The 27403-nt window shown below is 38.2% G+C and overlaps 1 protein-coding gene across 2 annotated transcripts in view; it reads right to left on the reverse strand.

Moving 5' to 3' along the window:
* Window positions 1-27403, reverse strand: part of lama5 (laminin, alpha 5) — an 80781-nt gene that overhangs the window by 32025 nt on the left and 21353 nt on the right. The window contains exons 3-23 of one of the 2 annotated variants that reach the window (XM_056250026.1): window positions 16249-16366; window positions 14611-14729; window positions 14308-14478; window positions 14101-14198; window positions 10006-10121; window positions 7077-7195; window positions 6789-6879; window positions 6420-6554; window positions 6239-6283; window positions 5998-6138; window positions 5278-5415; window positions 4168-4302; window positions 3935-4069; window positions 3714-3851; window positions 3568-3620; window positions 2754-2853; window positions 2506-2558; window positions 2314-2419; window positions 2134-2233; window positions 1889-2045; window positions 748-877 (exon numbers count right to left, since the gene is read on the reverse strand). In XM_056250026.1, the coding sequence (XP_056106001.1) occupies window positions 748-877; window positions 1889-2045; window positions 2134-2233; window positions 2314-2419; window positions 2506-2558; window positions 2754-2853; window positions 3568-3620; window positions 3714-3851; window positions 3935-4069; window positions 4168-4302; window positions 5278-5415; window positions 5998-6138; window positions 6239-6283; window positions 6420-6554; window positions 6789-6879; window positions 7077-7195; window positions 10006-10121; window positions 14101-14198; window positions 14308-14478; window positions 14611-14729; window positions 16249-16366 (2398 nt within the window). Of the gene's footprint in view, window positions 1-747; window positions 878-1171; window positions 1311-1888; window positions 2046-2133; window positions 2234-2313; window positions 2420-2505; window positions 2559-2753; window positions 2854-3567; window positions 3621-3713; window positions 3852-3934; window positions 4070-4167; window positions 4303-5277; window positions 5416-5997; window positions 6139-6238; window positions 6284-6419; window positions 6555-6788; window positions 6880-7076; window positions 7196-10005; window positions 10122-14100; window positions 14199-14307; window positions 14479-14610; window positions 14730-16248; window positions 16367-27403 lie in introns of both variants that reach the window. The other variant, XM_056250025.1, reaches the window with a different exon arrangement.

Consider the following 27403-nt stretch of genomic DNA (forward strand, 5'->3'; position numbering starts at 1 on the left):
TGTCAGCGTTCTTAGATTACTTAGGTTCTTAGTAAAAGTAGAGACACATGCTGCAAATTATATTTACTAGAATCATATATACAGTATATATATATATATATATATATATATATAGAGAGAGAGAGAGAGAGAGAGAGAGAGAGAGAGAGAGAGAGAGAGAGAGAGAGAGAGAGAGAGAGAGAGCTCTAAATTGAGCAGCATCTAGTTATACTGCATTGTCCCTGTCAAAAATAAAATAATAAAATAAAATAAAATAGTCAATATGCATCAAGCTCTACAAGTCTTCTGAAAATGTTAAGCATGCATTAGCTTAATAGACAAAAATGATTCAAGTAAATTCAATGAAAATGAATTTTTATATGTGCAAGAACCAATGAGATGTGGCATCACTGATGACCTGGTATTATGCTTCATATAGACCTCTTTTATAGTAATATTACAATGCCTTTTTGTCATAGTTTTCCTTGTATGGAAACGAGCAGCTTTGGACATGCTGTTAAAACTCTCCTTTTGGGATCAATAGAAGAAAGTCGTGCAATTTTGCATGATTCTGAACATCATGAGTAAATGATTACAGATTAATTTTCAGGTGAACCTTGTTACTTGAATAAAATAGATAAAACAGCATAATTAATAATAATAATAATCATAATAGTCAAAAGTTCAAATAGTTCTTATCCGGAACCTCAATTAACAGAAAGAAAGCTATGGCAGTTCAGAACTACGACACTGAACCGTCAGACGTACCTCTTCTGCTGTTCTGAAAGGCTGTGATTTTACCGTTCGACACGGCCGACCGCGTGTTTACATATCTGAGGATGAAGCGCGTGAGATACACGTCTGCTTCACGTACGTGCACCATCATTTTAACCGTATTCTGAGATGGAGGACAAGGAAGACAAGGAGAAGGGGAGAGAGAGGGAAAGAGGAGGGGAGGGTGTACAGCACATAACAAGGCCTGAGTTAAAGACCTGATCTGTGGCTTTCTGATCAAGCTGGGGGTGATCATGTGATAGATCTGAGATGCAGGTTTTACTGTGAGTGTGTCTTGAATATGGGGAGATGAAGGAGGGTTTGCAAAGAGAGGATCCAGGAGGGCAGGAGTAGTGAGGAAGGTAGAAAGATGGAAAAAAGGCAGATTATTAACACAGAGAGGTGCTCAAAGACTTACAATTTCCACACAGGAAGTGTCTGCCATCCTCGATCACAGAGACCCGCCCCCTCACGTCCATGCCCCCACGGTTCACATAGTGCAAGACCACATGAAACAGGTCTGGAGAGCCAACCACCACCTCAACCAGAACCCGAGGCTAGAGAGCGAGAAAGAACGGCCCACAACAGAGACAATTGCAAAGCTGTTCCTTAAAGCCACCACCAACCAGCACTACAGCCCAACACAGCAGCCAATGTACCCAAGCAGCACCAATCAAAACCCTTGATCAAAGCCAAGCCAAAGACACAGCACATTTCAATGACACATCACAGTGATATTCTGCATTCTGATATTCTGAAGTTTACACACATGCATTGAACATCTCATTTACAAAATAATAATAACAACAATAACATTTTTATTATATTTATTTTAAATTTAAAATAATTTATATTTATTCACATATTATTACTTTAACAATATCTTTAAAGTCTAAATGGAAAAGCATTCGTAACATATTTATTATTTAAGCAATTTGTTATTATTTATCCTTCAGTAATGTAGTTATTTATTTATACTATTATTATTATCGATTCATAATAACAACACAAATTAAATTAAATTTATATTTACCATTGATAATAAAAAACATGATTTCAAGGTACAAAAGTGTCTCGTAAGTGTGTGTGTGTGTGTGTGTGTGTGAGTGTGTGTGTGTGTGTGTGTGTGTCTCACCTGTATGAGGGACATCTGGGCGTACCCCCTCCAGCTGAAGCTTTCAAACTCCAGAGGATTGTAACCAAATCTCACCGGACGTCCATCCATTGTGGTTCCGTCCTCCACCTCAAACTTCATATGGTGCAGGTCTGGGAAGTAATGATCCGGCCGTGGCCTAAACACGCACAACAGAGTGATGACATCCGGCCACACATAAAAGTGATTAGTGCACACAGCTAAATCTGTGTGTGCTTTTCACTTACTGGTTGCATTTGGGTCCCTCCACATTGGGTCTGCATTGACACCGCCCGTGTCTCTCATCACATGCCTGCCTAACGGAGCCTCCAATGTCACACTGGCAGCCTGCATGCACACAGGGACGAGAGTTTAACCCATCTCTTCATTGAAATATTGATAACATCTGCTTGGAATTGATTGTGTACCTTGGCACCCAAAGTAGTTGTTCTTCTGAAGGTTGAAGTACCCATCCTTGCACCCGCTACATGTGCCACTGCACACATTGGGTTTACAATAACACTGGCCGGTGCTCTGATACACACACAGATGGAGGTTTGCCAACTTTTCTCTTGGAATTGCATTTTTATGATGGAGCTATTTTGGAAATATTTCCATACCTGAGTGCACTCTGCAACCTCGCTCATCGTTCCTACTGTATTACAGTCACAGGCTGCAAAATCAATCAGAATATATATTAGCAGAAATATATAATCTATATTATTGTATATACAGTTTAACTAACAAGCTACAGATTCAAATAATACACTATCACCAGAGTCTGATTGGTCACCAAAGTTAACAAAATGGCAGTCATTTGTTTACATGAATCCCCAATTTGTGCTGTGTGTCCAAACTTTTCTCTTACTTGAGCATCCATAGTCTGTATTGGGAGAAAGATTCCAGAAGAGAGGCTTACAGCGATCGCACGCCACCCCTTCTACATTCGGCCGACACTCGCAGGAGCCCTGAGGTATAAAAAAAAAACAAGCACTGAGAGTCAGGACTAAGAATAAATGTTTGAAAAAGACTGTCCAAGATCCTTAATTACAGCATTAATTAAAAAGTAACCATGTAAAATCTATGATTTTTTATAAAAAAAAAAAAAACATAAATATTATTACAATTTATAATAACTGTTTTCTATTTGAATATATTTACAAATGTAATTTATACCTGTTATGTCAAAGCTGAATTTTCAGCATCAGTATTCAGTGTCAAATGATACTTGAGAAATCATTCTAAAATGCTGATTTGCTGCTCAATTCGCTTATTATTAATGTTGAAAACAGTTGTGCTGCTTGACATTTTTGTGAAAACGGTGATACATTTTTCCAGGATTATTTGATGAATAGAAAGTTTAAAAGAACAGCATTTATTTTAAAAAGATCTTATTTAAAAATCGTCTTAACATTATACATTTTTAACAATTTAATGCATCCTAGCAGAATAAAGTATGAATTTCTTTCTTTTTTTTTAAAAAACCCCACGAATGAAACACCACACGTTGTGACAACACACAATGTGCCATACTACTACTGAAATATTGCTGCATACTTCACATACTATTTTATTACATACATGATATTTAAAATATCATACAGTATACATATATGCAGTATCATAGTACTCCATTCTGAATGTAGCTACACTTATTATAGAAAAAGATCAATAAAGCTCACCACAGTGGGCAGGATATCATTATGAACAGAGCCTGCTGGGTTACACGTCCCAACTACAGCATAAAAAGAGAAAGATAACCATCAGAACTACTGTAAAGTAATTTATAAAGAGGATTTTGTTTGAGCAAACGTCTATGCAAGATCACCTTGGCAGAGGGGGAAGCCATATGACCCAGGCATGCAGCTATCACACCTCTGACCCTCAATGTTTGGCAGACACACACACTGACCAGACACTGGATCACATGAACTGAAGCGAGAGCCCTCCACTGAACAACGACATGCTGAAACAGAGAAAATCACCTGTTACAGCAGACAATCCTTCTCTTGGTAATGTTTCCACCGTGATAAGAGTCATGTGACTTACGTGTGCAGCTGGGATAAGAGTAGTATCCGGGTGCACACTGGTCACATTTGGGGCCACTGTAGTTGGGTCTGCAGTTACACTGACCAGACACACTACAGCTGGAGTCCAAAGATGTGTGAGGGTCACAAGTGCAATCTGGGAAACAGGATAAAAAGAGATAATAGAGATGGACAGTGTATTTGCGTAAATCAGACTGAGACTTTCTTTATGGATATTCACTGTGTGTGTCTCACCCTGGCAGTTTGGATACGAGTGGAACCCTGAGCGACACTGCTCACAGCGAGGACCAGTGAACTCCGGCCGGCACAAACACTGACCGGCCACGTCACACATCTCGGGCATAGAGCCCACAAGACTGCAACCACAATCTACAGACAGACAGACAGACAGACAGACAGACAGACAGACAGACAGACAGACAGACAGACAGACAGACAGACAGACAGAGAGAGAAATTAAAACTTGAATGTTAATAGTATCAAAGTCAACATGAAATGAATTGGCAACCCATTTTACTTCTGTAATGTGACATGAGAGTGAAAAGTGACTTAAATTGAATTGACTGGATCATGAGTAGGCATTCTATACAAGAATGTAGCAAGAACTGAGTGTGAGTTTGTGTGAGTTACAACTGAGTTAATAGTCTAGAGTGAATAACTTACATTGTAGACACAATTTTGCCTGAATGGTTCAGTGATTTTAAACAAATCAGTTGAGTAAAAGATTCAGTTATTCATAAAGACACACTTGTTTCGTTCCTAAGTGAATCAAAGTTTTTGAACAAATCAGTCTGGTTGAGTGAATGATTCAATGACTCCCTTATCAAGACAGTCACTTGTTTAGTTTCAGAATGAATCAGTTTGTCGAATGAATTGGTTGAGTGAAAGATTCAAATGACAGATTCATAAAGACAGTCGCTCATCACCACCTACTGGAATAATGATTTAAACTGCAGAAAGAGTCACTAAAAAATCTCCACCACTAATACACAGACAAACAAACTCACAGTCTGTGAATGTACAAAATTCCCATTGCTTTTGTAATGTTATTTCAGCACTCAGTCAATCAAATTAGAAGTATCAGCCAAAAAGTAAAGGTGGAGAAAGTTATTTTACATTTTAAAATGTGCACTGACGAATCATGCACAATAAGACCAAGAATGTGTGTTAAGCAAGTAAATAGGGTAAACATTTAAATTGATCTTAAACAGACTTCTAAGCAGTAAAAGAATGCACAGGAAACAGTTTCTTTGTGGCTGCATTGTGAAGTTCATGGTTTGGCAATACTCATGGGGAATTTTGGAGTTCAGTGAGATTAGTGAGTTGCAATGTGGCAAGACTCACATTGGCACAGTGGGTAGTTGAAGTAGCCGGGCGCACACTGCTCGCATGAATACCCCTGAAACCCGCTCCGACAAACACACTGGCCCGTTACTGCGTCACAGGACCCATCCAGGCAACCCTGGCCTGAACACTGACAGCCTGGGGGGGAAGGAAGCGAGAATGTGGGCATGTTTGCATTGCCTTTGTCTTTGGGTGGTATATTGTGCTCGCAAACACTCCAACTATGCACAAGAACAACAGCGGTTTAGCAGACAGACAACATTGGTGCGACAATCTGCATGTGTTTGCTCAGATGTCATCTGCTGCTGCAGCTTACAGAGACAAAAAAGACAAAAATGGGCAGAACGGGACAGCTGATTTGATCTGGGACTTAGCAATGGACATACCGGTACACACAGATACACAGAGAAATGACAAGTAATATACTTACATTAAAATATCACTGTGATTAACTTGTAAGACTCATAAATAGCATTTAATAAATGCTTTAATTTAATCATTTAAAGTACATTCACATATAGTTAGATTCATATACTTCAATATATTAAACATTTCAATTGACATGAACTATTCAGCTGTCTATAATGTTTGTTAATGAACTATACCTCATATGCACCTGTTTATTTAACTTTATTTTTTTTAAATACTTATAATAATGTGATGTCACCACAAGGCAGCGGCATTAACATATTAAAGGGGGCAGAGTGTGTGTGTCCTTACGTTGGCAGTTGAGGCCGAAGTGTCCATAAGCACAGGTGTCGCAGTGCTCTCCAGTGAATTGAGGTTTACACACACATGTATTGGTGCGAGGGTCTGTCCTACAGGAGTTCCCTTCTGTGCCTGCAGCACTGCACTCACAGTCTGCAAACACAAGAATTCAATAAAACGGGTGAACAAAATCAGTGAATAAGAGTTCCATCAAATCAAATTCGAGTCAAATTGAATCAAATCAGTGTCTTACTGATGATTTCCCCTGCAGGTCTGGCCTCTCCACTGATGTAAACCTCTGACGAGAATAAACACGAGAAAACACAATTGTTTGATAATTGTTTAGAGATTAGCCGCACTGGATGAATTCAGCTGAAATAGAATTCCTAAAACCTTCATGAAAGCTTCAAAGACACACACACACACAGGCTTACGGTAGCAGTCAGGGAAGCGTTCGTATCCCTCAGCACATGCGTCACAGTTCTCGCCAGTGTAGTTGGGTTTACAGTAGCAGCGTCCGGTCAGGTCCTCACATGTGCCGTCAGTAAACTCAGACTCACACTGACACTCTGCAAAACCACATGTGAGTATCAGAAAAAAAACAGCAAAAGAAAAGAACATGCTTTAACTATATCTAGTTTCATTTTCATTTAAATGCATGTATGACCAGTGCTGTTATCACAGTTTAAGTTAAAATCACTTAAAATTAAAAATTAAAAAATGAAAATAAAAGTTATTTAAGGATATAAATAAATATTATATAAATAATTCTAAAATAACACTGTGTATGATTGTAGACTCACTTGAACAGGCGACTGGGGACTCCAGTGGATGGTCAGGTGATCTGTAGTAGCCAGGAATGCAGTGCTCACAGTTCATGCCTGTTGTGTGGTGCTGTGAGAGAATAAAAATCATAGGATGTACTTGCAAAAATGTTCCAAACCCAGTGAGCATGTATTTGATGCCCACAAATGTTATATGCACCTATGTTGCCCATAAATGCCATAAATGTATAGGTAGGTTTTGAGCCACAGCCAATGCCGCTGTACTGCTTTTGCGTTATAATTGTGTGTTTGTACACCTGAGCCCACCTGGCATTCGATACACACTCCACCGCCCCTGTATTCTCCTTGCATGCTGAGACTGGCTCTCTGCTGGTCGATTTTTGGATCATAGTAGCACTCTGATGAGTGTCTGTGGCAGTTACATGCTGAAAACACACACACAACCCACTTATAGTCAGCCTGAAGATGAAACACACAGATTAATAACTCATCTGCCAGTGCAGAGTGAACAATACACAAGCAGGGAAGGATATACAGAGACAAACACATCAGTGTCCACCTGAAGAGTTCAGACTGTCCAAAGATGAATGACAGCAGAGAGGGGAAAAGAAAGAGAAAAGACAACAGCCATTAGCTAGCAGTGAAGTTAGCAAGGAGAAAATTAGGAAAAAACTGTCAGGGAATCTTTAGATTGTAGAATATGACAAAATCTAGTAATGATTTCACAATACTAACAAAGATTGCAATTGTTTATGTGTGTTTGTATGATGTGTCATGACATGAGATGCTCAAAGAAAAACCTACAGACCTTAACATATTGTGGTCAAATAAATTGACTCCTTTTTTTACAATAAAATTAAATTACAAAGTATTCTACAGAAAATGTGACATAATTCAAATAATGGAATCATATTGGATACTAGGGCTGTAAAAAAATAATGCATTTATTTTGCTAAAAAAAATTTCCTTCATTTTAACGCATTAAAATATTTAACGCAATTAACACAGCATCCATTTTTTTCTATCATTCATTCAAGTGCTATTAAACCATTCAAGCGCGATAAGATATAAAAAAAAGTAAAAAAAAACTTAAATCTGTACTGGTGCGGTGTCTGTAAAGCAGCTCTCTGTAAACAAACACCCGATATAGGCGCACAAAAAGCTGCAAAGTTCTTTTTCGCACTTGAAAGGACAAAAACACACAATGAGTCTTAAATGAACATAAAAAGTTATGAGAAAAAAAGAATGTGTGTCAGATCCACATGATGAGCGTCAGGTCCTAAAGTGACAGCAGCCTATTAGACATTAATGTTAATCAAAGAACAAAAGACAGAGAAAATCACTCACTGCTCTTAACTGATTAACATTTGTATCTTTAATAAGGATTAATATATAATCAATTTATAATTCATGCAGTGAAGGCTATGAAGTGTTTATTCAATTGTATGTATATTTTACCTGTTCAACCAACTTTACCAACATGACCCAGATGCAAAATCGTGGGGAAATCTTTCGATCTGACACGAAATTCCAGATCAGATTCCTGTTTCAGCCCAGTGGGTTCAGAATTTGTGGTTGCAGCTAAGAATTGCATCACTAACAACACTCGACTTGACAATTGTTAACACTTGAATCAGCTGTGACTAGAAAAACCTCACACTGTCAGGAACAGTTTTAAATATGCACCAGCAGGCATTAAATAGCTCTCAAAACTACAGAATGTGTGTTTTTCCTGTCCCACAGTGGAGTCTTTGACAGGACGTGCGGTGTGGAATGGCTGTGTTTTGTTAAGGGTCCAGTCCACTGACGGCAGGGTGAGGACATGGTGACCCGGCGTGAGATGAAACAGTTCTGTCAGATGGGACAGTCTCTCTGGCTTAACTCAAGCCAGCTCTGCTCACAGATGTGCTATAAACCTCACCGAGGTCTCTCTACACACAAAGGGACAGTTAAATATTTGGGAACTCAGAGATTAGATTAGGTGAGAAACAGCGGATATCCAACAACATACTCAGTGGAAATGTTTTCCAGACTGAAACGGCTCCCAATACACAGATAGACACCCAAAGAGTGAGACTGAGATCCTCTTAAAAGCACTGTGGGACTATTTTTACAGTGTGTGAGAGCAGTCAGACTGGATTAGCGTCTGTATGAGCTCACAGAAGGCTGGGGCTGTTCACATAGACTGCCAGCCGCTCTTATTCACACTGTCTCTGATGTCTTACTAAAGCAGGGACTACGCTGATTCTAAAGTGAACCTTTAAAAATCCTCGCACAACAAAGCCAAATTCTAGATCTGAAAGGCTAATAAATGTATTCACATTTATAGAGGTATCAGATGGCCATTTTTACCCAGAAGACAAAGTAATACTGTAGTAAAAGAATGCATATGTGCACAGGTGCGTGGTCTTTCTTTACAAAGTGACATCGCCAACTACTTTTCTGGCATAAATAATACAATGTTATTAGTCGTTTTCACAGATCCGTGTGAACGGAGATCGTTTTGATAACGTTGTCATTTGTACGAAGAAAAATCTTTTCTGTTTTTAGCACATCCTTGTCGTGTAAATGTACTTTCCGTTTGCTTATGGTTTCCTGTTTCCTTTGTTCTCATTTTCCCGCCACTAGTTTGTCACCATGATTACTGATTTAACGATCACACCTGTTTGTATTCTGTTCATTATCACTGTGTATTTGAGTCCCTCATTTTGGTTCATTCAGTGGTCTGGTATTGTTTGTGCAACACACTCTGTTTTGTTGATTCTTGCTTTTGTTTGTGCTGGAGTGGATTTAGTTTAATAAATATAACTTTTATTTTGATTTGGGATCCTCTTCATCTTTACTGGAACCTAAAACGTTATAGTACATAAATATGTAAATGTATTTGTAGTATACTTAGCATAAAATAAATATACTTCACTAGGGTTGTGTAATTGACTGAATGAAGAAAGAAAAACAGACCACAAAACCAGACAGAAATGAAGTGAAGATATTAAGTTTAGGAACTTTCTGAAAAAGTCACACTTGTACTTTTAGATGTCATGTCCATTCATACATTAAGAAGAGCACTGTTGGAACGAATAAAGGAAATGCTGTTCTGCCATTAAGAAAGGAAAGAAGAAAAAAATCTCCCAAAAGAGAGAAATCATGTTTTGTGAACAATGTGTCAAGGAGGCGCCAGCAGGTACTAAATCTTTGTTTTGTGGGCTGGCTGGACGCAGAGTGGAGAACTCACGTTCACATTCATTGGCACTGTAAGTGGTGGCTGGTTTCCATGGAAACTGGTTGAAGCCGGGGCAACAGCGATCACATGACGGGCCGCAAGTGTTGTGCTGGCAGTCACACAGAAGCCTGGGGTACACAGACATAAAAGACATAAAACAGGTTATCCCTTAAAACCATCCATCGTTCTATCATGCACATGCTTTTTCATGAAAAACTGATTTCATTAGGCACTTTACTTGTCCTTTAGGTACTTTGCAATAAAAACGTATTATGAGTAATAAACACTGAATCATTTTACATACTATATATTATTTATATAACGACTGTATATATAATGATTTTTTAAGTAAATTCTCACTGCCATGTTTGAAGGTTAGTCTCATCACTCTTGTCCTCTTTCTGTCTCAATCTCGAGGGGCCAGTATATGCAAATACTAAAGCACTTCATGCCTATGGGCATCAAATGAGCCAGACAAGAGCTTACAGTGTTTTAATTCAAGTGTCTAAACTTCTCACTGACCTTCCTGCTTCTATGAAAAGAGTGAATTAGGGAGATAGAGGGAAAGCGAGAGAGCCTTTAAAACCTGAGAGTCTGAAATGGTTAAGTTCTTCACGCTTGCTTAATTTTCCTACGACATCTGAAAAGCTGATCGAATTAACTGAGACTCAGAGGTTTGCTCACGGGTGGCTGCATTTACACACGTATCATTATAAAGTTACACAGCGGACAGTAAGGAACTGCTACACACTTCACATATGCCATATTTTAAAAACAATCGTATAAATTCATATGAAAGCACTGCAAAAAGGAGGTAAAACAGTATTTACATGATTTCAAAAGCCATACAGACTTTTTTTAATCCGCTATGGCGTTTATCAAACAACACCAAATGCAAGAGTACAGAGAGCCGGCTCTGGATTCTTCCTCAAAATAGTTTGTGAGCACCACCAAGTCGTGGATTACGAGAGAACAGCGGCTCTGGGCATGTGACCAAAAGCACAAATCTTATTGGTTGGCCAGTTTTCTTTGCCGTGTGATGGAAAACAGATTAGAACACTTCAGTAAAAAAAAACATCACATTGACGGTCCGCGAATATTCGTGTCAGTCTGAACAGACTCATTAACATTCGTTCAATCAAATTAAAAGTTTTATCACACCGAATTTTCACACCAAACATTCCTCTTAGTGTGAACACGCCTTAAATGTACTGTAACATCCATCAAAATTCACACATTTATAAAAAACTTCTAACATGGTCAATCAAGTGAATCTTAGCTCACTCCTGCAATATAGTTTCTACAATGTTTGTTTTTAGCAATAATAAACAGGAAGTGATGCTGCGTCCCAATTTGCATAATATCCGTGTTAAATAGTATTTGAAATAAGAATTAGTGTGTCCCAAATCATAGTATGTTGAAATGAGTATTCCAAAGAAACACGATTGGTCTACTTTTTCCGGTTAGAATACGAAGTGCAGATCTGTGCGCACTTTAACGGCTAATATTGCCCACAACCCATTGCGAAGTGAACAAGGCTTCCATTAGAACTACAATAATGAATTAAATGTGTAAAAAAAACTACAAACATGGCGGATGTGCAAGACCAATGGTTACGTATAGAGGGGTTTGACTCGTGATTAATAATCAGTATTAAACCTGACAAAAATTGAATCCCAAAATGAAATGGGATGCTGCATGACTATTGATGGGGATTGTGGCTAATTCCATGCAGTCTGCCACATAAACACATACAACAAGCAGACTTCCACTCATCTGAGTACTACCAAGTGCACACATATGGATGGACGCACACTTTCCCTGAATCTGTTTGGATGGTTCAGCTTGAGCAGCAGTTTAATCCTTCATTAGCATCCACCCACAGTGGGAGCAATTGTTCCAGAGCCTTACTTCAAATGAGCTACAGCCAACCATACTAACCAACCCCATCCAGAGTCTATTAACCCTCAGCTGCCCTCTAGATCTCCTCTAAGACTTTAATACACATGCCTGAACCTCTAACGCTTCGGGTTCAGCTTACAGCATGGAAGAAGTTACCTTTCTACCCAAATTCCCCCATGAATCAACTGCACACTGACATCTGTTTAACTCCTGGTACCTGTGGGGCAAACAGGTGGATCTGGGAAGCTTATAGATGGAGCACGCTTTAGCGATTGACCTGTGACCTTCAGCGTCTGACTCATTCTCTGGGTTATCCTCATATAGCTCTGTCAATCAAAGCCCTCCACCCTTCACTAACTGTCTGTATTCATTCAGTCAGCATTCATTCATTCAGAATAGTATTCTATAATAATATTCATACTATTTCTGCATATATATACACACACTATCATTAAAAAGTTTGGGTTCGGTAAGATTCTCTTATGCTCACAAATGCTGCAGTTTTTGGATAAAAAAAATTAGTGGTTCAAATTGAAATATACAGGTGTGACAGACTCAGAGGAAAACATCTGGTCTCCTACATCCATATATGGCATGTATATCAGAAGATCTCTACAATATCAGTAACACACACAAAAAAAATCCTATAAAGAGGAAATCAAAAAGAACAGCAGATTTAACAGAGATCGATGAAGGTTATGGAAACACTCCCTCCTCTCCAAACGCAATGTTAGCATATGTTTCTTGTTGCTATGATCTGTATTAACCCTCTGGGTTTTGATAATCCCCACACAGGATATATATTTTTTTCAAACTGATATATATGACACCTTCCAGGTGGTTCATATTCATGTTTGCTTGCACTGAACGCTGCAGGAATCTGTGGAATGAGTGAGTAGAGTAATAGACTATTTATCAGCAGGGACAAAAACTATGACCGGCGGATACGTCTCGATTGCGACATACAAAGAGCCAGGACAAATCTCTCAAGATTCCTGAAATATTACACAAACCGTTGTCGGTCAAACAGCATGATCTGCTTTATGTCCAACGGTCTTCTACACTAAAGGACCACATCTTTTTTAAAGGAATTTCGCTTAAATGTTTTCATTACTTTTGAACTTCCGACGTCATTTTGGAACTTGATTAAAGTAGCAAAACAAATGAAGCCACTGGATACATTCAACACAAACTTCTACAATGACCTGAGTGAATGAAACCCATAAGTGAGCCAATGCTGAACTGATCCTTTCAAGGCATTGGTCAATTAGTAGGGAGGCTAAGAACAGAGTGATCTTCTGACAAGCTAGTAAATCCAGACGCCTGCAGGGCCTCAGCACTCAAGAATGTCCCTCCCCAGCCACCATCACTCACTGTCCTGAGACACGCGACGAGCTGCTCTGACTATGAGCTTTCTAGCTAAAAACCCTGATGCGAATATCCTAAACAAAAAAGCAGATCCAGCGTTGGTTGTTTTGTGTTATGAGTGCAGCTGTTTTCTAAAACTCTTGATTACATAAAAGGTCTAAAACATTGTGCCTGAGGATAAATAATATTCTGAGGTGAAAATATGTGCAGAAAGCTTAGAATCAGGCAAGTGAAGACTCCTCAGAGCAAAGCGTCAGGGCAGCATGTATGTGCCTGTGCTAGTGGTCTGCAGTGCAGGTGGAAACTAAAGGTAATTTTAACCCCCTCTAGGCACAGGAAAGAGCAGATTATGAACAAGTATGATTAACGTACACATTTACAGAAATAATTAGCCCCCAGCTCATGTGAAGGCGTATGGACAAATCAGTGAAACATTTTCAACAACATTTGCCTATTGATGATATCATTACAATTGATGGATAAGGCAGGAAAACACATCTTCAATAGAGTTGGCAAAAACAGGACAAAATACAAATTTTTGGAGATTTTTTTTTATGTTTTTGAAATAAGTCTCTTATGCTCACCAAGGCTGCATTTATTTGATCAAATATTATGAAATACTAATACAATTTAAAATAAATATTTTCTATTTTCATATATTTATATATGTATGTTAATTTATTCCTGTGATCAAAGTTGAATTTTCAGCATCATTATTCCAGTCTTCAGTGTCACATGATCCTTCAGAAATCATTCTAATATGATGATTTAAATCTGACTTGTGACTTTTAAATCCTATAAATAAAGCAAATTAAAATATTCTTAAAGGTCACTTACTTGTACGGGTCATTGGGGTCTTGAGCATTACAGGCCTCAGCGTGGCCATTACACACGCATCTTCCTCCAATACTGATGTCTTTAATACTGTAGTAATACTGAAGAATAAATGCAGAAAATATATAGTTGGAATAATTTATGGTTTTGTAATGGAGCTTTGTTTGTAATTTTTGTCTATTCAAAACAATGAAGAGGGGTCATTCTTACTCTTCGTGTGACTGTGGGGTCTCTCAGGGCTTTGCCCATCAGGTGACCCAGCAGTGTGTTGGTGCGGAGGAAGCGCAGGCGGATGTTGGTGGCTTTGGTGAACTCCCTCAGAACAGGAGAGTAGGAGAAGTTCATGGCGCCCGGTCGTCCGTTCACCAGAGACACCACAATCTGAACGTGTGTGAGAGTGATTTAACAAGGGCAAAAATCCGACTTCACAATGATATCTAAAGTGTCTATAAAAGTACTAAAAGTATACAAGTGCATCTGCAGTGTTGAGACACAGTTTGTCTGTGTCCGTACCTCTCCATTCTCCAAAGGGACAATCCGCGAGTACTCTGTTGTGCAGATGATATCGTCATCATGGTTGATCCGCTCGATCGTCCTCTTGCCAAACCGCTCGATACAGTCTCTCTTAGAGGCTGGAGCAAAAACAGAGACATTGTACAAATCAGTTGAGAAAATGTTAGACACTGGTCAGGACAATCTATTTAAAGTCACCATGAAATCAAAATGTACAATTCTTGATTTGTTCATAGAATATTGCAGTATTTGTTATAAAAGATTTATCCGTGCACATAATTTTTTTAAATTAATGTGGCTTTAAAATCTTTAATGAAAATAGCTTCCCCTCCCTCTTGCAGCTCATCTCTTCTCTTCTCTGATGATGTGTTTACTGCCGTGAGGGCGGGGCAACCTGTCACTCACATGAGATTGGCCAATAGCAAACCACAACCATCCAAACAAGTACCGGCCTTCAGACTCTCGCAACTTGCCGAAATAGTGTATAAATTTGTGAACTTCGATTATTAGTTGACTTTGGTTTGATTCTTGATATCTTTACGTTTTATTATTAAGATTAAGTTTTATTAATATTATTAGTTATCTTTAACTAATTCCATTTAGGAATGTCACAGTGAGAGAAAAGACAAGTGCTTTAATAATATTATGATACCCATACTTTAACAGTAACTGATAAAAAAATAAAAAAAATTAACAAAATGTTATCTAAAGAAAATAATTATTTTAATATCAAAACATTATATAAATACATTTAAAACTAATAGGAACTAATACATATATAATAATATTAATATTATTTAAATGAATATAAATTAACAGTATAAATATAACTCAATTTAATATAAATTAGTAAATTAATATAAACATTATATAAATTGTTATATATAATCAATTATTCATAACATTATTTGTAACATTCGTAAATCTGAACTTAACTAGAAGTACTTGTTAAAATTGTCCCAATGTATAGCTGTTGATTGTTAAACTAACATTTAGTTTTCCAACTAGTATTAGCAGGTAAGTCCATTGCTTAATGTTTTCTTTGTTACACCAATATTATATTTAAATCTGGATATTACTCATCTTAAGTTATGTGGATATTTTTTCCTAACAAAATAAACAATTATTATCAAGCTCTTGTTCTTCTGAATACAAGGCGGACTCTAGACTGAATATTAGAGTATCTATAAAATAATCTACTTATGAAATATACGACACACAGCAATCTGTCACAAAATGTTTACTCCATCTTTCTCTAGCGTCTTTGTTTTGTACTGTGCGATTAGCAAAACAACTGAAAATCACATTTCATTATGCTGATAATGTCAAACCTCCAAATGCCAGCCAAGGGGTGTAGTTATTGTTGCTAGGATTGTACACCTACACTACTGATGGCCTTCAGTGACAAACAAAACAACACAATATGTGTGTTTGCAAACCCTAGAGCCAGAGAACAGAAAGAACTGTCCAAAACCTGACCTTTCTCACTTAACCCACACTTTCATTCCTATAATACATTCCTTTTCAATCACTGAAGGCCACACAATGTTCATGAAGCTGTTTTCATTACTATGTTGAAAACCGGAGGTGAACATAACACACAAGAACAGTGATAAAAAGCTCATTTCGGTTACTCACAGGCGAAGAACTTCCATGGCTGGTATGTTTTCCCAAAGTCAATGGAGCGCTCCAGAACCCACAGGTCCGGCCGGGGCGAGTTGGCAAACTTGATGAGCACGTATGCAACATGAAAAAGCTGTGAGGAATGAAAAGAATTCAATATAAGTTCACAATATGAATAATGTCTTATTTGCATAAACTCTATCATTTATATCTGCATTACTGAATATCAGCCATCTTGCTCTATCAGTATCAGCAATGGCCAAAAAACAAACAAATTGGTGACAATAAACTTAGAGACAATGAACCGACCTTAGCACTGTACAATACATTAGTTTAACCTTGGTTATACAGTACATGCATCCACTGGAGCTGAAGACTGAAGCTCGTTCTATACTTTAATGGAGGCGATGACATCACCACCACCTTAAACTTCCTTTTCACATAAAGTCATCACATATCAATATCAATCCTGTCTCTGTCTTTTATATGACTGATAGATTGATAAAGTCTTTGAGGTTCACAGATGTTCTCCCACAGTCTTGATCAAAGACATGGACATAATTGGACTGTTTTCCCTGAACTCACTCCATAAGCATGACTCGATCAACAGGCAGTATTTCTGCCCCAGAGAGACAGAAAGGAGGAAGTAATGACATCATGACTTTTAAATGATGTCATGCTAAGGTAATCTGGAGATTAATACTGTTTGTAAGAATATACAAATACTACATTTGCAAGTATAATCAATTTGGCTGTAAGTCATTTCAACAATTAAAAAAAAAATACAGCCTAGTTTAATCTTGTATAACATTAAAAAATGTGTTCATTCAAATCATTATTATATATTTTTTTTTTACATAGGCCTAGTGATCTGGGCATTTAGTCACAGTCTGTGAAATATTTTCCTGTTTTATGGTTATAATGTCACATAATGACAAAATTATTTTGTGCTTGTTGTCCATGCTGACTTACATTTGTCAGATTACAGGTGTTTAAAAAAAACAAAACAACAAACTCGATAATATATCAATACTAAAACTAAAAATCTAAAATTTACAAATACATTTTAATTCAGAAATGATAAAAGAGGTGTAATTTCTGAATGCATTACCAGATACATAATAGATTTATAAGAACTTTATCATTCTTGTCCAAAGAACGTGGAATCATGGAAAAACATGGATCATGGAATTAAGATAAAAATATTTCTTTCAAATTTGTTTACAGGGAGATAACATTTCTGATGAAAGCCAAAACTCACCTGATCAGCAGCATCTCCTTGGCCCATTTTAGTCTTATGTGATAACCACCTGACATTCATTTGTGTTCTTTTTGCTATCTCTACCATTCCCAAAACACAATGGCGCATTCTCAAGGGAACGGCTGTTCTGTATAAGTTTAATACATATATAACAATAAGAATAATTCATAATGAGGCATCCTATTATAAATATCAGACATTCTTCATTTAATCTTACTGGAAAAGTGTCTTCCTTAGGAAAGCCAAAGGCTTAATGCTTAAACATCCATCTACTTCCTCTCTAAGCCCCTCAGCTCTGACAACACAGTATCCCCTTCAACACACACACACACACACACACACACACAAAACCATCCCCCACCATCTATACTAACTTCCACAACCCCTCAATGCAATGCAACGCAACCCAAAAGCCCCACTGCTACAAAGAAGCACTTCAGCCACATCAGGGGCTTTTGTCAACGCAAGCCTCCTCACAGATACGCAGAACAAAAACACATCTGTGGAAATATCTGACGGGACTAGCAAGGTGGAAAGGTGGGCGCTTTGAAATGGGGATCAGATGCTCTTTCTTCCATCTGCCAGACGGCCCGCTGGTCACAGGGGTGTGAATGAACCTGAACTTCAGACTGTGTGTGTGTGTGTGTGTGTGCGTCTGCATTTGACATTTACTAGGACCATGATGAGAGATGCAACATGCTTCTGTCAAGAGGCAGGAAGTTTTATATGAGGATGAGATTATATCTAACCATTTGGACCCATCCCAATGTCTTATGGGCTGTAATGCCTTTAGAGTTAACTAAACAGAGCTTTAAACCATCAAAATCATGTCTCTAAGGTCACCAAATTTCAAATGATATACATTTTTTATTAAAAAGGAACAAAAAAACTGGAGAGATAATTAAAATGTAGGAACAATAAAGATTTAGATGTACATTTTTATTCTTTCTGATGAAAAAATAGTGGTTGCCACAGTAAAAAAAAAAAAAGCCTCACTGGCTTGAAGCTATGGTGCTCTGAGTGGTTATAAGTGCTTGCTACTTGGTGCTAGTGTCTTCTGGATGGTTTGGGGGTGCTAGGGTGTTGTGAGTAGTTTCTAGGTGGCTACTTACTGGAAAAAGCTCTTTATTTGGTTGGGTTGGGCTGTGTTTGCTGCAGCGTGAGGTAAGTGTCGTGTGTATGAAATGTACAATAAAAGTCCAGTTGTGTTTAATGATTGCACAAATTCCTCTTTGTGTTGCCACAGTAATAAGTTTGGAAACACACAGGTTTGGGGACTGTGAATCCTTGGCCAATCATTAAGCACCTGAGAAACCGGCAACACCTTCGTCAACAGGGAAAAAGGACATGGAAATGTAACGTTGTTAAACAAAAGACAAAACTAAACATGGGTTGATATTTCCAAAGAGCTATTACCTGATTCAGTTGTCTAAGTTGTTTCATTCTGGAATAAGTGCTCATGTGTTATGTGGGGCATATTGAGTAACATTTATTTAAACTCTTTTTGACTGTATAGAAGCCTGTTGCAGGAATAAGTGAACAGCATTGGTGATGGTGAGGTGATCTGTGCATGTCTGAACATGCTTCAAAGTGAATGTATGTCCGTATAAAGTATGTTCATTCCCTCTCCCACACCCTCATCTAGTACTTTATGCTTTTCCCTACCTACACCTACATATTTTTTCAGTAACACTTTACTTAAAGTCTTTATGTATAATGTACTTATTATAATATAATACTACTTATTATATTATTATTATTATTTATGTAATTACATCTAATAGTTACACTGCTATTCCTTCCCTTGGCGCTTAACTCACCCTTAAATCTACCTATACCATAAAACCTGTCCCTAACCTTATATATAAAGACAGTTTAAACAAATTTGGAAAAAAGTATTTTTGGGAATTTTTACCTAGCCTGCCTTTAAAAAATAAGTACATTGTATGGATTGCGTTCGTGTTGTATTGTAAAGCACTTTTGCTGCTATCGAGGTGGGATACGGGTAAGTATTTTGGGGGATTTCTACCTACGCCTTTAAGTAACTACATAGTAGTTAAAGACACCTAATATAAAGTGTGACCCAATAAATCATCAGTTTACAGTTAATAGAGAGAAACTATTTTATTTTAAAAACCTTATGTTGGACTATATATATATATTTTTGTGCAAGAAACTCACACTTGGTGTGAATGAGCCTAACAGAGTACTATAGTAATGAACACTGGGTTGCACACCCACTCAATCCCTATAAGCTTTACTTGTTCCCTCTCTCCCTCCTCCTATCCTCTTCCTCCTTCCATTATATTTTTTATCTTTATACCACATCCTGCCATGATGCAAGCGGCTGTCTGTGTAAAGACACCGGTGTTGCGCCGCAGGAATGGAACCTATCACAACCTCAGTCGGTCCGACTTCGGAGCGCCAGACAGGCTTGAGAATAATGGCATGCTTATAAGGAGAGCAGGAGGAGGAGGGATTACCACGGCAACGGGGGATGCCGTAACAGCTGCACGCATCCCTTCACACCTGGAGTCCCGGCGCATGTCATAAATCCTGTTACATCGTTAACTGGTATGTACATGGTTTAGTAAAATGAAACTATGATGGGTCACTCCAGAGTTCAAAGATCAAACACAGCTGTTGCCCCCTAGAGACAGAATCTGATCAGGGCAAACGGATCCCACCCTTACAGTCCATTCCAGACATGCCTGCGAGAGCTGTGTTTACTGCCATCAATTCACAGCTACAGAGTCACAGAAAACAGCACAGACAGTAAAGAATCCTCTTATACTGTCTATCACCTCTCAAAGCATATACACACACTACAACACCGGTACATGTAACCGCAGGACATGAGTCACTGGATACTTTATCTCTTTCCAAACACGAAAATGAACCACAAGAGCATTTCTTGTTAGGTATTCTGAGTTGTTGCTAGGGCGAGTTGCTTACTAGCTAAAGTCAAAAGAACCCGCTCTCAAGTTACTATAATATTCCAATCTTTAGATACAGCCAGCTATGGGATATTTTTTGGTGTTGTTGTTGTTGTTTTTTGCTTAGACCAACACAGGCAAAAAATTGCAAATCTGTTCACTTTCTTCAAATTTCTAACCTCAAGTATGAGCAATAGTGAAGATACTCAGCAAACACCACTTATTATGCACAGGAAAAACATCTTTAAGAAAGAACATAATACGCATATCTGTCTATGGAAGACCCCAACAAAACAAGTAAAGACTTGAAGTCAAGAAGCACGTGGGTACAGATAAGGTATTTTAAAACACATTTTTTGGCTCCTCAAGGCAATGATGCCAGTAAGAGAAGACAAAATACTAAAGTTAGGATAAGAGACTGAAAGGACAAGTAATGCAAAGCAGATAGAGGCAACAGAGAAAGAATAAAGTAAGATGAATATGTGTCCAAACCATGTAATTGAAGATTCAGTGCATAAATGTGTGTCCTGACACACTTTTCTGTTGAACACTCTTATTCATAGCTGAAATCTGGCTACTGTTAGCATCCGAGCAAGTGTGAACATGAGCAGACACTGGTAATCTGCACTCAAAATCCCACACTATGACAAAACATACAGCTCTGAAGAAAAGGCCTGCATAGCTTTCCGCCACGCTGATAGGGAACTCTCCAGACAGCCCGAAAAAAGGACAAGAGGACAGTGTTAGCCCTGAATGCTTTATGCAGCTCAAAGAGCTTAAAGGTATAGTTAAACCAAAATGTTTAATTATGTCATTTTTATACGAACCCTTATGTCGTTAAAAACTCAACATTTTATTTTAGGATGAACTATTCCTATAGGCCAAAGGTTTTCAAACTGGGTCCCTCAGGGGGTCACAAGAAAAAAACTGAAGAAAAGTAATCCTATAAAATGTGCCATAAAAATATATCTGAACTGAACTGAAAATGTTTCTCTTATATTCTAATATCGGGCATACATCGTTAACTTGATATGAAGAAAATATTTTCCACATAATATTCCAATATTACACTTTTGACCAAAAAGCATGTTGAAAACAACATGTGTTCATAATATCACACTTACTACTGCACACAGTATACACTACCTTTCTAAAGTAAATTGGGGCAAGTGGATTTTTTCTATAAAAAAATAAATACTGTTATTCACCAAGAACACTTTTTAAATTGATCCAAAAAAAAAAGTAAAGACTTGCAAAACATTTCTATTTCAAATACATGCTGTAGTGTAAATGGCTCTTTATACATGATGAAAATATAGTCTTTTTTTTTTTAAGAGGACTGTGCCAAGCAATGAGCATCTAAACTTACCCATGACTGAAATGACCATAAGCACACTTAGTCAAATGTAACAGTCTGCTCCTAAATACTACATTTAAACTGTTAAACCACATGCTATAAAAGTGTCCAGAGGTGCAAACACCCCATAAAAAATGGCAACATTCACAAACAGGTGTGCTTCACCGACCCAGTGCGGGAATGTTCAGAAAGCACAACGCCACTGAAAGGCATCTATATGCTGCCATAAGCCCTCGCAGACAAGAGAGCTCTTGGCCTCATGTGAGCTAACCTCATTCCTGTAGACTTTAGTAATGTATTGAGAAAGACACGCTGTTCATCAGTTCTCAGCTTCGAGACAGAGGGATGTCACCGATGACATGTATAATCACAGTTCATTTCCTGGGAATGCTGGATGGGCAGCTAAGGTATGAATGTGTGTGTGTGTGTGTGTGTGTGTGTGTGTGTGTGTGTGTGTGTGTGTGTGTGTGTGTGTGTGTGTGTGTGTGTGTGTGTGTGTGTGTGTGTGTGTGTGTGTGTGTGTGTGTGTTACCAGCCCTAAGGCATAAGAGAGAGGGGGTTAGATGAGTTTGAAGGGTGGTCATCTGTTCACACCTGCTCTGCATGCCTATCCCATCCTCCCCTCCTGCAAAAGCACTACTATCAGTCTGGGATAATTTGAGCATTACAGGAATATACTGTATGTTTTCCTCTGAGGACCATGACTGGATTTGGGAATGCTTGCTGCAGGGTGTGAGGTAGGGTAGAAGTGGTGGGATTTGTGAATTCCAAGCGTAATTAAATGTTACGTCTTAGCTTTCCTTGGGACTTAACCTGACTTTTCCATGTGTCTATTTAACTTAATTCTAAAAGCTTTTCCTCTATCCTACTTCAGTAATTATCTTGCTTCCATCATCAGCATCATTATCCTGACCAGGCATTTTTATAATTATAGCCCCTTTGGAATCACATGGGAAGATCAGAGGGAGTGGGCTATCTGTGCTTTTCTTTCCTGAACTGGGAGGTCAAGTGGCTAATTATTGGTAGTTCAGTGTTTAACCTTCTGGTTCTGCTCTTGGCTAGTCCTGTGAGTCTTTGGGAAAGAGTGGTGGGTGTTTTCTGTCTCCCAGATGCTTTCCAGACTCTAATTAGATATCCCAGAGTATAGTCAGAGTGTAGTATCTGTGTTTCTCCCATCTGCTCTAGAACACACACACACACACACACACACACACAGGACTCAAGGGGAGTTCCCATGGCTCTCCAGAACAAATGAAAAAAAGTGAAACAGCTTTTAGGTACTTCCATGTGTGGCTTTTCACTTACAGTAGGTTTAGTATTTGAAGATCACAGAGGAAAAAAGGGAGATGGAATGCTATACATTCTGAGAGACTGTTTTGTTTCTGAATGGATCAGTGTTTTTGAACAAATCAGTAGAATGAATGATTCAATGATTCACTCAAAGACAAGTCACTTGATTCGTTACAGAATTAATCTGTTTTTTGAACAAATCAGTTGAATGAATGATTCAATGACTCACCCATGAAGACAGTCACTTATTTCATTCCAGAATGAATCAGTGTTTTCTGAACAAATGATTCTATGACCCACTCAGAGACAGTCACTTGTTTCGTTCTAGAATGAATCTGTTTTTTGGGTTTGTTTTACAAATCAGTAGAATGAATGATTCAATGACTCACTCAAATGTGTTGCTTGTCTCATTCCAGAATGAATCAGTGTTTTTAAACAAATCAGTTGAATTATTGATTTAATGACTCACTCATAAAGATCGCCACTTGTTTAATTCCAGAATGAATCAGTGTTTTTTGAACAAATCAGTAGAATTAATCATTCAATGACTCACTCATAAAGACAGGCACATGCTGCCACAAACTGGCATATTGATGTAACCTGCAGAAAGAAAAAATCCTCTAATTCTACTATTACACTGACTGAGTCTTTCTGGAACGTGTTAAGACGGACAGGCGATACAAACCCCAGCACCGTTGGACTGTACATCAACGCTCTTACAATGACAATCAGCCAAACAAATCCAAGGACTGAAACATACCAAAACTGTTCAAAACATAATTTAAAATGATCTTCTCTGCAATACACTAAGCAGTCAACTTCAAGAATTGTGTCAATGTCTCCACGAAGAGCCTGTTATACTCAAGTGCAACCTAATTACACACAGAAATAGACCGAAAACGGAAAGCTAAGATTGACGAATGTAACTCAAGTCTCCCTCTCCGCCCTGCTAAGTAAAGTGTTTAAATAAAAGTGAATGCATGGGCTCTGTGTATAGCCTTGATCAAGCATTAAGAGTCTTGAATCATTGGTGAACCCCCATCTCCTCTGCCATTGAAAAGTCCTGAAAGAGGAAGCAGGAAACAATCCTGCCCAGCACAGTCGGAAATCCTTTTGTGCTCCTCTGGGAACTCGCTGAGAGGTTAGATGTGGTGAAGGCAGATGCCCTCTCATTCAGCACCATGAATTACCACTAGCGCTACATTAGACATGGTTCACTCTCTCAACTGCGACCAGTTTTAAATGGCCACTGAAACGATAAAGGGAAGATCTTGAGCGAAGATTTGAGAAGATCTCAAATTGAGCATCTTTTTGGCGTGTTGTGGATTTGTGTGGCATATGCTGATAAGCTGTTCCTCTGTTTAAAGTTATAGTCCACGCAAAAATGAAATTTCTATCATAATTTTCTCATGCTTATGTTCAAAATTTGTACGACTTTCTTTCTTGTGTGGAACACAAAAGAAGATATTTTGCAGAATGTTAAAAACCAAACAACATCGGAGAGCACATACTTCCAAAAAACATTCCTCACACCATCTTGTGTTCATGAAGGTAAGTAAATGATGATAGAGTTTTCATTTTTGGGTGGACAGCATTAGTGAGATATTACAACCGCATTTCAGAGTATTTCATTTAACTTTGATCTCTGAAGCGTTTTTGTTTTTATTATTACAAAGTATTACATTATTGCAACTGTTACTTTTATATATGACTGTCATGTAGCGGTATATTTTATATAAGAGTGATTATTACATAAATATTTGCACATATTGTATATACTTTCATATTTTTATTTAATTCAAACACAACATAATATTCTCTACATTTATGCCACCGGAACAGTCTGATTTACAAACAAATCAATCACTCTTATGAGTCATTTTTTAATTAATTGTTTAAGACTCCTGGTTCCTGTTCCTGATTTGACAAATCCTTCACTGAATGAACTTACTGAATCAAGATATGACTCATTAAATGAACTGCAATTTCCATGTCAATGCATCATTAGTTCAATAAGTATCACTTAAATATTTAAATGTAAAAAGAAAATTTAATCTTTAAATTTAAATCTTTTTAAAACTTTCTCCAGTACTGGTAGTACCGAATACCAGGTCAGTTCGGTACCGGCTGATAGACGCTGCTTTCAAGAGCTCCGGTGTGTATTTGTGTGCATGTTTTATGAAGAGGTTTCTATTTACAATTTGATTTCAAAGTGTTGAGCATTGTAGCCAATCACAGACATGCCTGTTGAGCACGTGAACGCAATTTCCAATTAGAGGTGAGTTATCGAAAGAATTTTTTTTTTAAATGTGTGGTGACTAAGTTACAGCATAACATCTAAAAAAAAGTTTCTTTATTTGTGAAAAATACTATGACTGCAGACAGAACCAAGAAGAACTAATAAATCTGTTTATTTTAAATGTTTATTTTTCGAATTTAAATGATTATTTTGTAAATTCTTAAATAATCCGACTACTGGTCTGATCTCCTTTTGCTTTGACTGTCTGGGTGCTCGGAAGTCTTTATAGCTTTTCACACTGCACTTAACCCCAGATTATCGTCGTTCTAAAAACCCTGCTTTAAACCCCGGGTAAAGGAACGTTTCACACATGTAATTTAGAAGTGGGGTTAGCACTGCATTTTACCCAGGGTTATGAAACCCAAGCCAATAACAGGCTTTGTATAGTCACAGAAACACCACAGTTTGTCTAAAAAGTATGCTGTTTCAGCCTTTGAGGGGAAATTTTCAAATGGTGACAGAAAATGCGACAACTGGAGGGAAGAAATCCGAAAAGTATATAATAAAGGATGCACAATGCTAGAGCCTTTATGTAAACAGGTTCTATGCTGAGTTTGTCCAACCAATGACACCGCAAATATGCAAATAAGGATGATAACCCAGGGATAAGGAATGAACAGTGTGATGCATTATGAATACCCAGGATTAATTTTTAACCCCAGGTAGATTATGAGTAATGTGAAACATGACGCAAGATAACCCAGGATTTTAACCCTAGTTAGAGTCTTTTTATTTTTTCCCTCCCTGTCTCGACTCATCTTGGTTGCTCTATGGTCAAACAGAGGTCTCTACAAGTGATGCAGCAGAATAAAAGCCAGAGATGAAAAAATCATTTGAAGAATCAGACTAATGGTCAGATCTCCTCCTTTTGCTTTGAGTGTCTAGGTGGTCAGAAGTCTTTCTGTTTCTTTTTTTTTCTTCCCAGTCTCGACTCATCTTGGCTGCTCGGGTCAGCAGATGCTCTGACCTCACTGTTGTTGCCTCTGTGAGAAGGTCCAGGCAGGTCATCATCTCTGGGTGTTTCTCCAAGTGATACTGGAGAAGAAAATCTGAGAAAACTGAGTGAATCACTTGAAGAATCAGAATCAGAGCTGTGGTCTGATCTATAATTTTTCTGTTCTCTGCTTTCTGACCTGCTAGGCGTCTTTCTTTTTCTTTTAACACCCTGTCTCATCTCAACCTGACTGCCTGCGCTTTGGTCAGCAGGTGTTCTGGAGCCTCCGGATCTGATCTCAGATCTGTTGTTGACCAGGTGAGAAGGTCCAGGCTGTTCATCATCTGTGCTGGACCCAATCATAGATGATTCTACTGCTCTGGCCTCAATGTTGTCTCTGTGAGAAGGTCTAGGCTGATCATTATCTAAATCAAAACGCAATTTCTTCTTTTTCCTTTCTCTGCTTTCTGACCTGTCAGACGTCTTTCTTTTTCTTTTAACACCCTGTCTCATCTCAACTTGACTGCCTGAGCTTTGGTCAGCAGGTGTTCTGGATCCTACGGATCTGATCTCAGATCTGTTGTTGACCAGGTGAGAAGGTCCAGGCTGTTCATCATCTCTGGATGTTTCTCCAAGTGATCCTGGAGAAGAAATGCCTGAGATGAGTGAAAAACTTGAAGAATCAGAATCAGAGTGGTGGTCTGATCTCTTCCTTTTCCGTTCTCTACTCTTTGAACTGCCAGAAGTGTTTATTTTTCTTTTAGCACCCAGTCTCATCTCAACCTGACTGCTTGAGCTATCGTCAGAGGGTGTTCTGGATCCTCCAGATCCAATCTCACTGTTGTTGGCCTGGCGAGAAGGTCCAGGCTGTTCATCATCTGTACTGAACTCATTCATATGTGATCCTCCAGATATGATCTTAGATCTGTTGTTGGCCTGGAGAGAAGGTCCAGGCTGTTCATCATCTCTGCTGGACCCATTCAGTGATCCTCCATATCTGATCTCAGAGCTGTTGTTAACCAGATGAGATAGTCCAGGCTGTTCATCATCGGTGCTGGACGCATTAATTTGTGATCCCCCATATCTGATCTCA

Source organism: Rhinichthys klamathensis, unplaced genomic scaffold (assembly GCF_029890125.1).
Source record: "Rhinichthys klamathensis goyatoka isolate OS25496 unplaced genomic scaffold, OSU_Roscu_1.1 h1tg000066l_1, whole genome shotgun sequence".
In the NCBI taxonomy this organism is placed as follows: domain Eukaryota; kingdom Metazoa; phylum Chordata; class Actinopteri; order Cypriniformes; family Leuciscidae; genus Rhinichthys; species Rhinichthys klamathensis.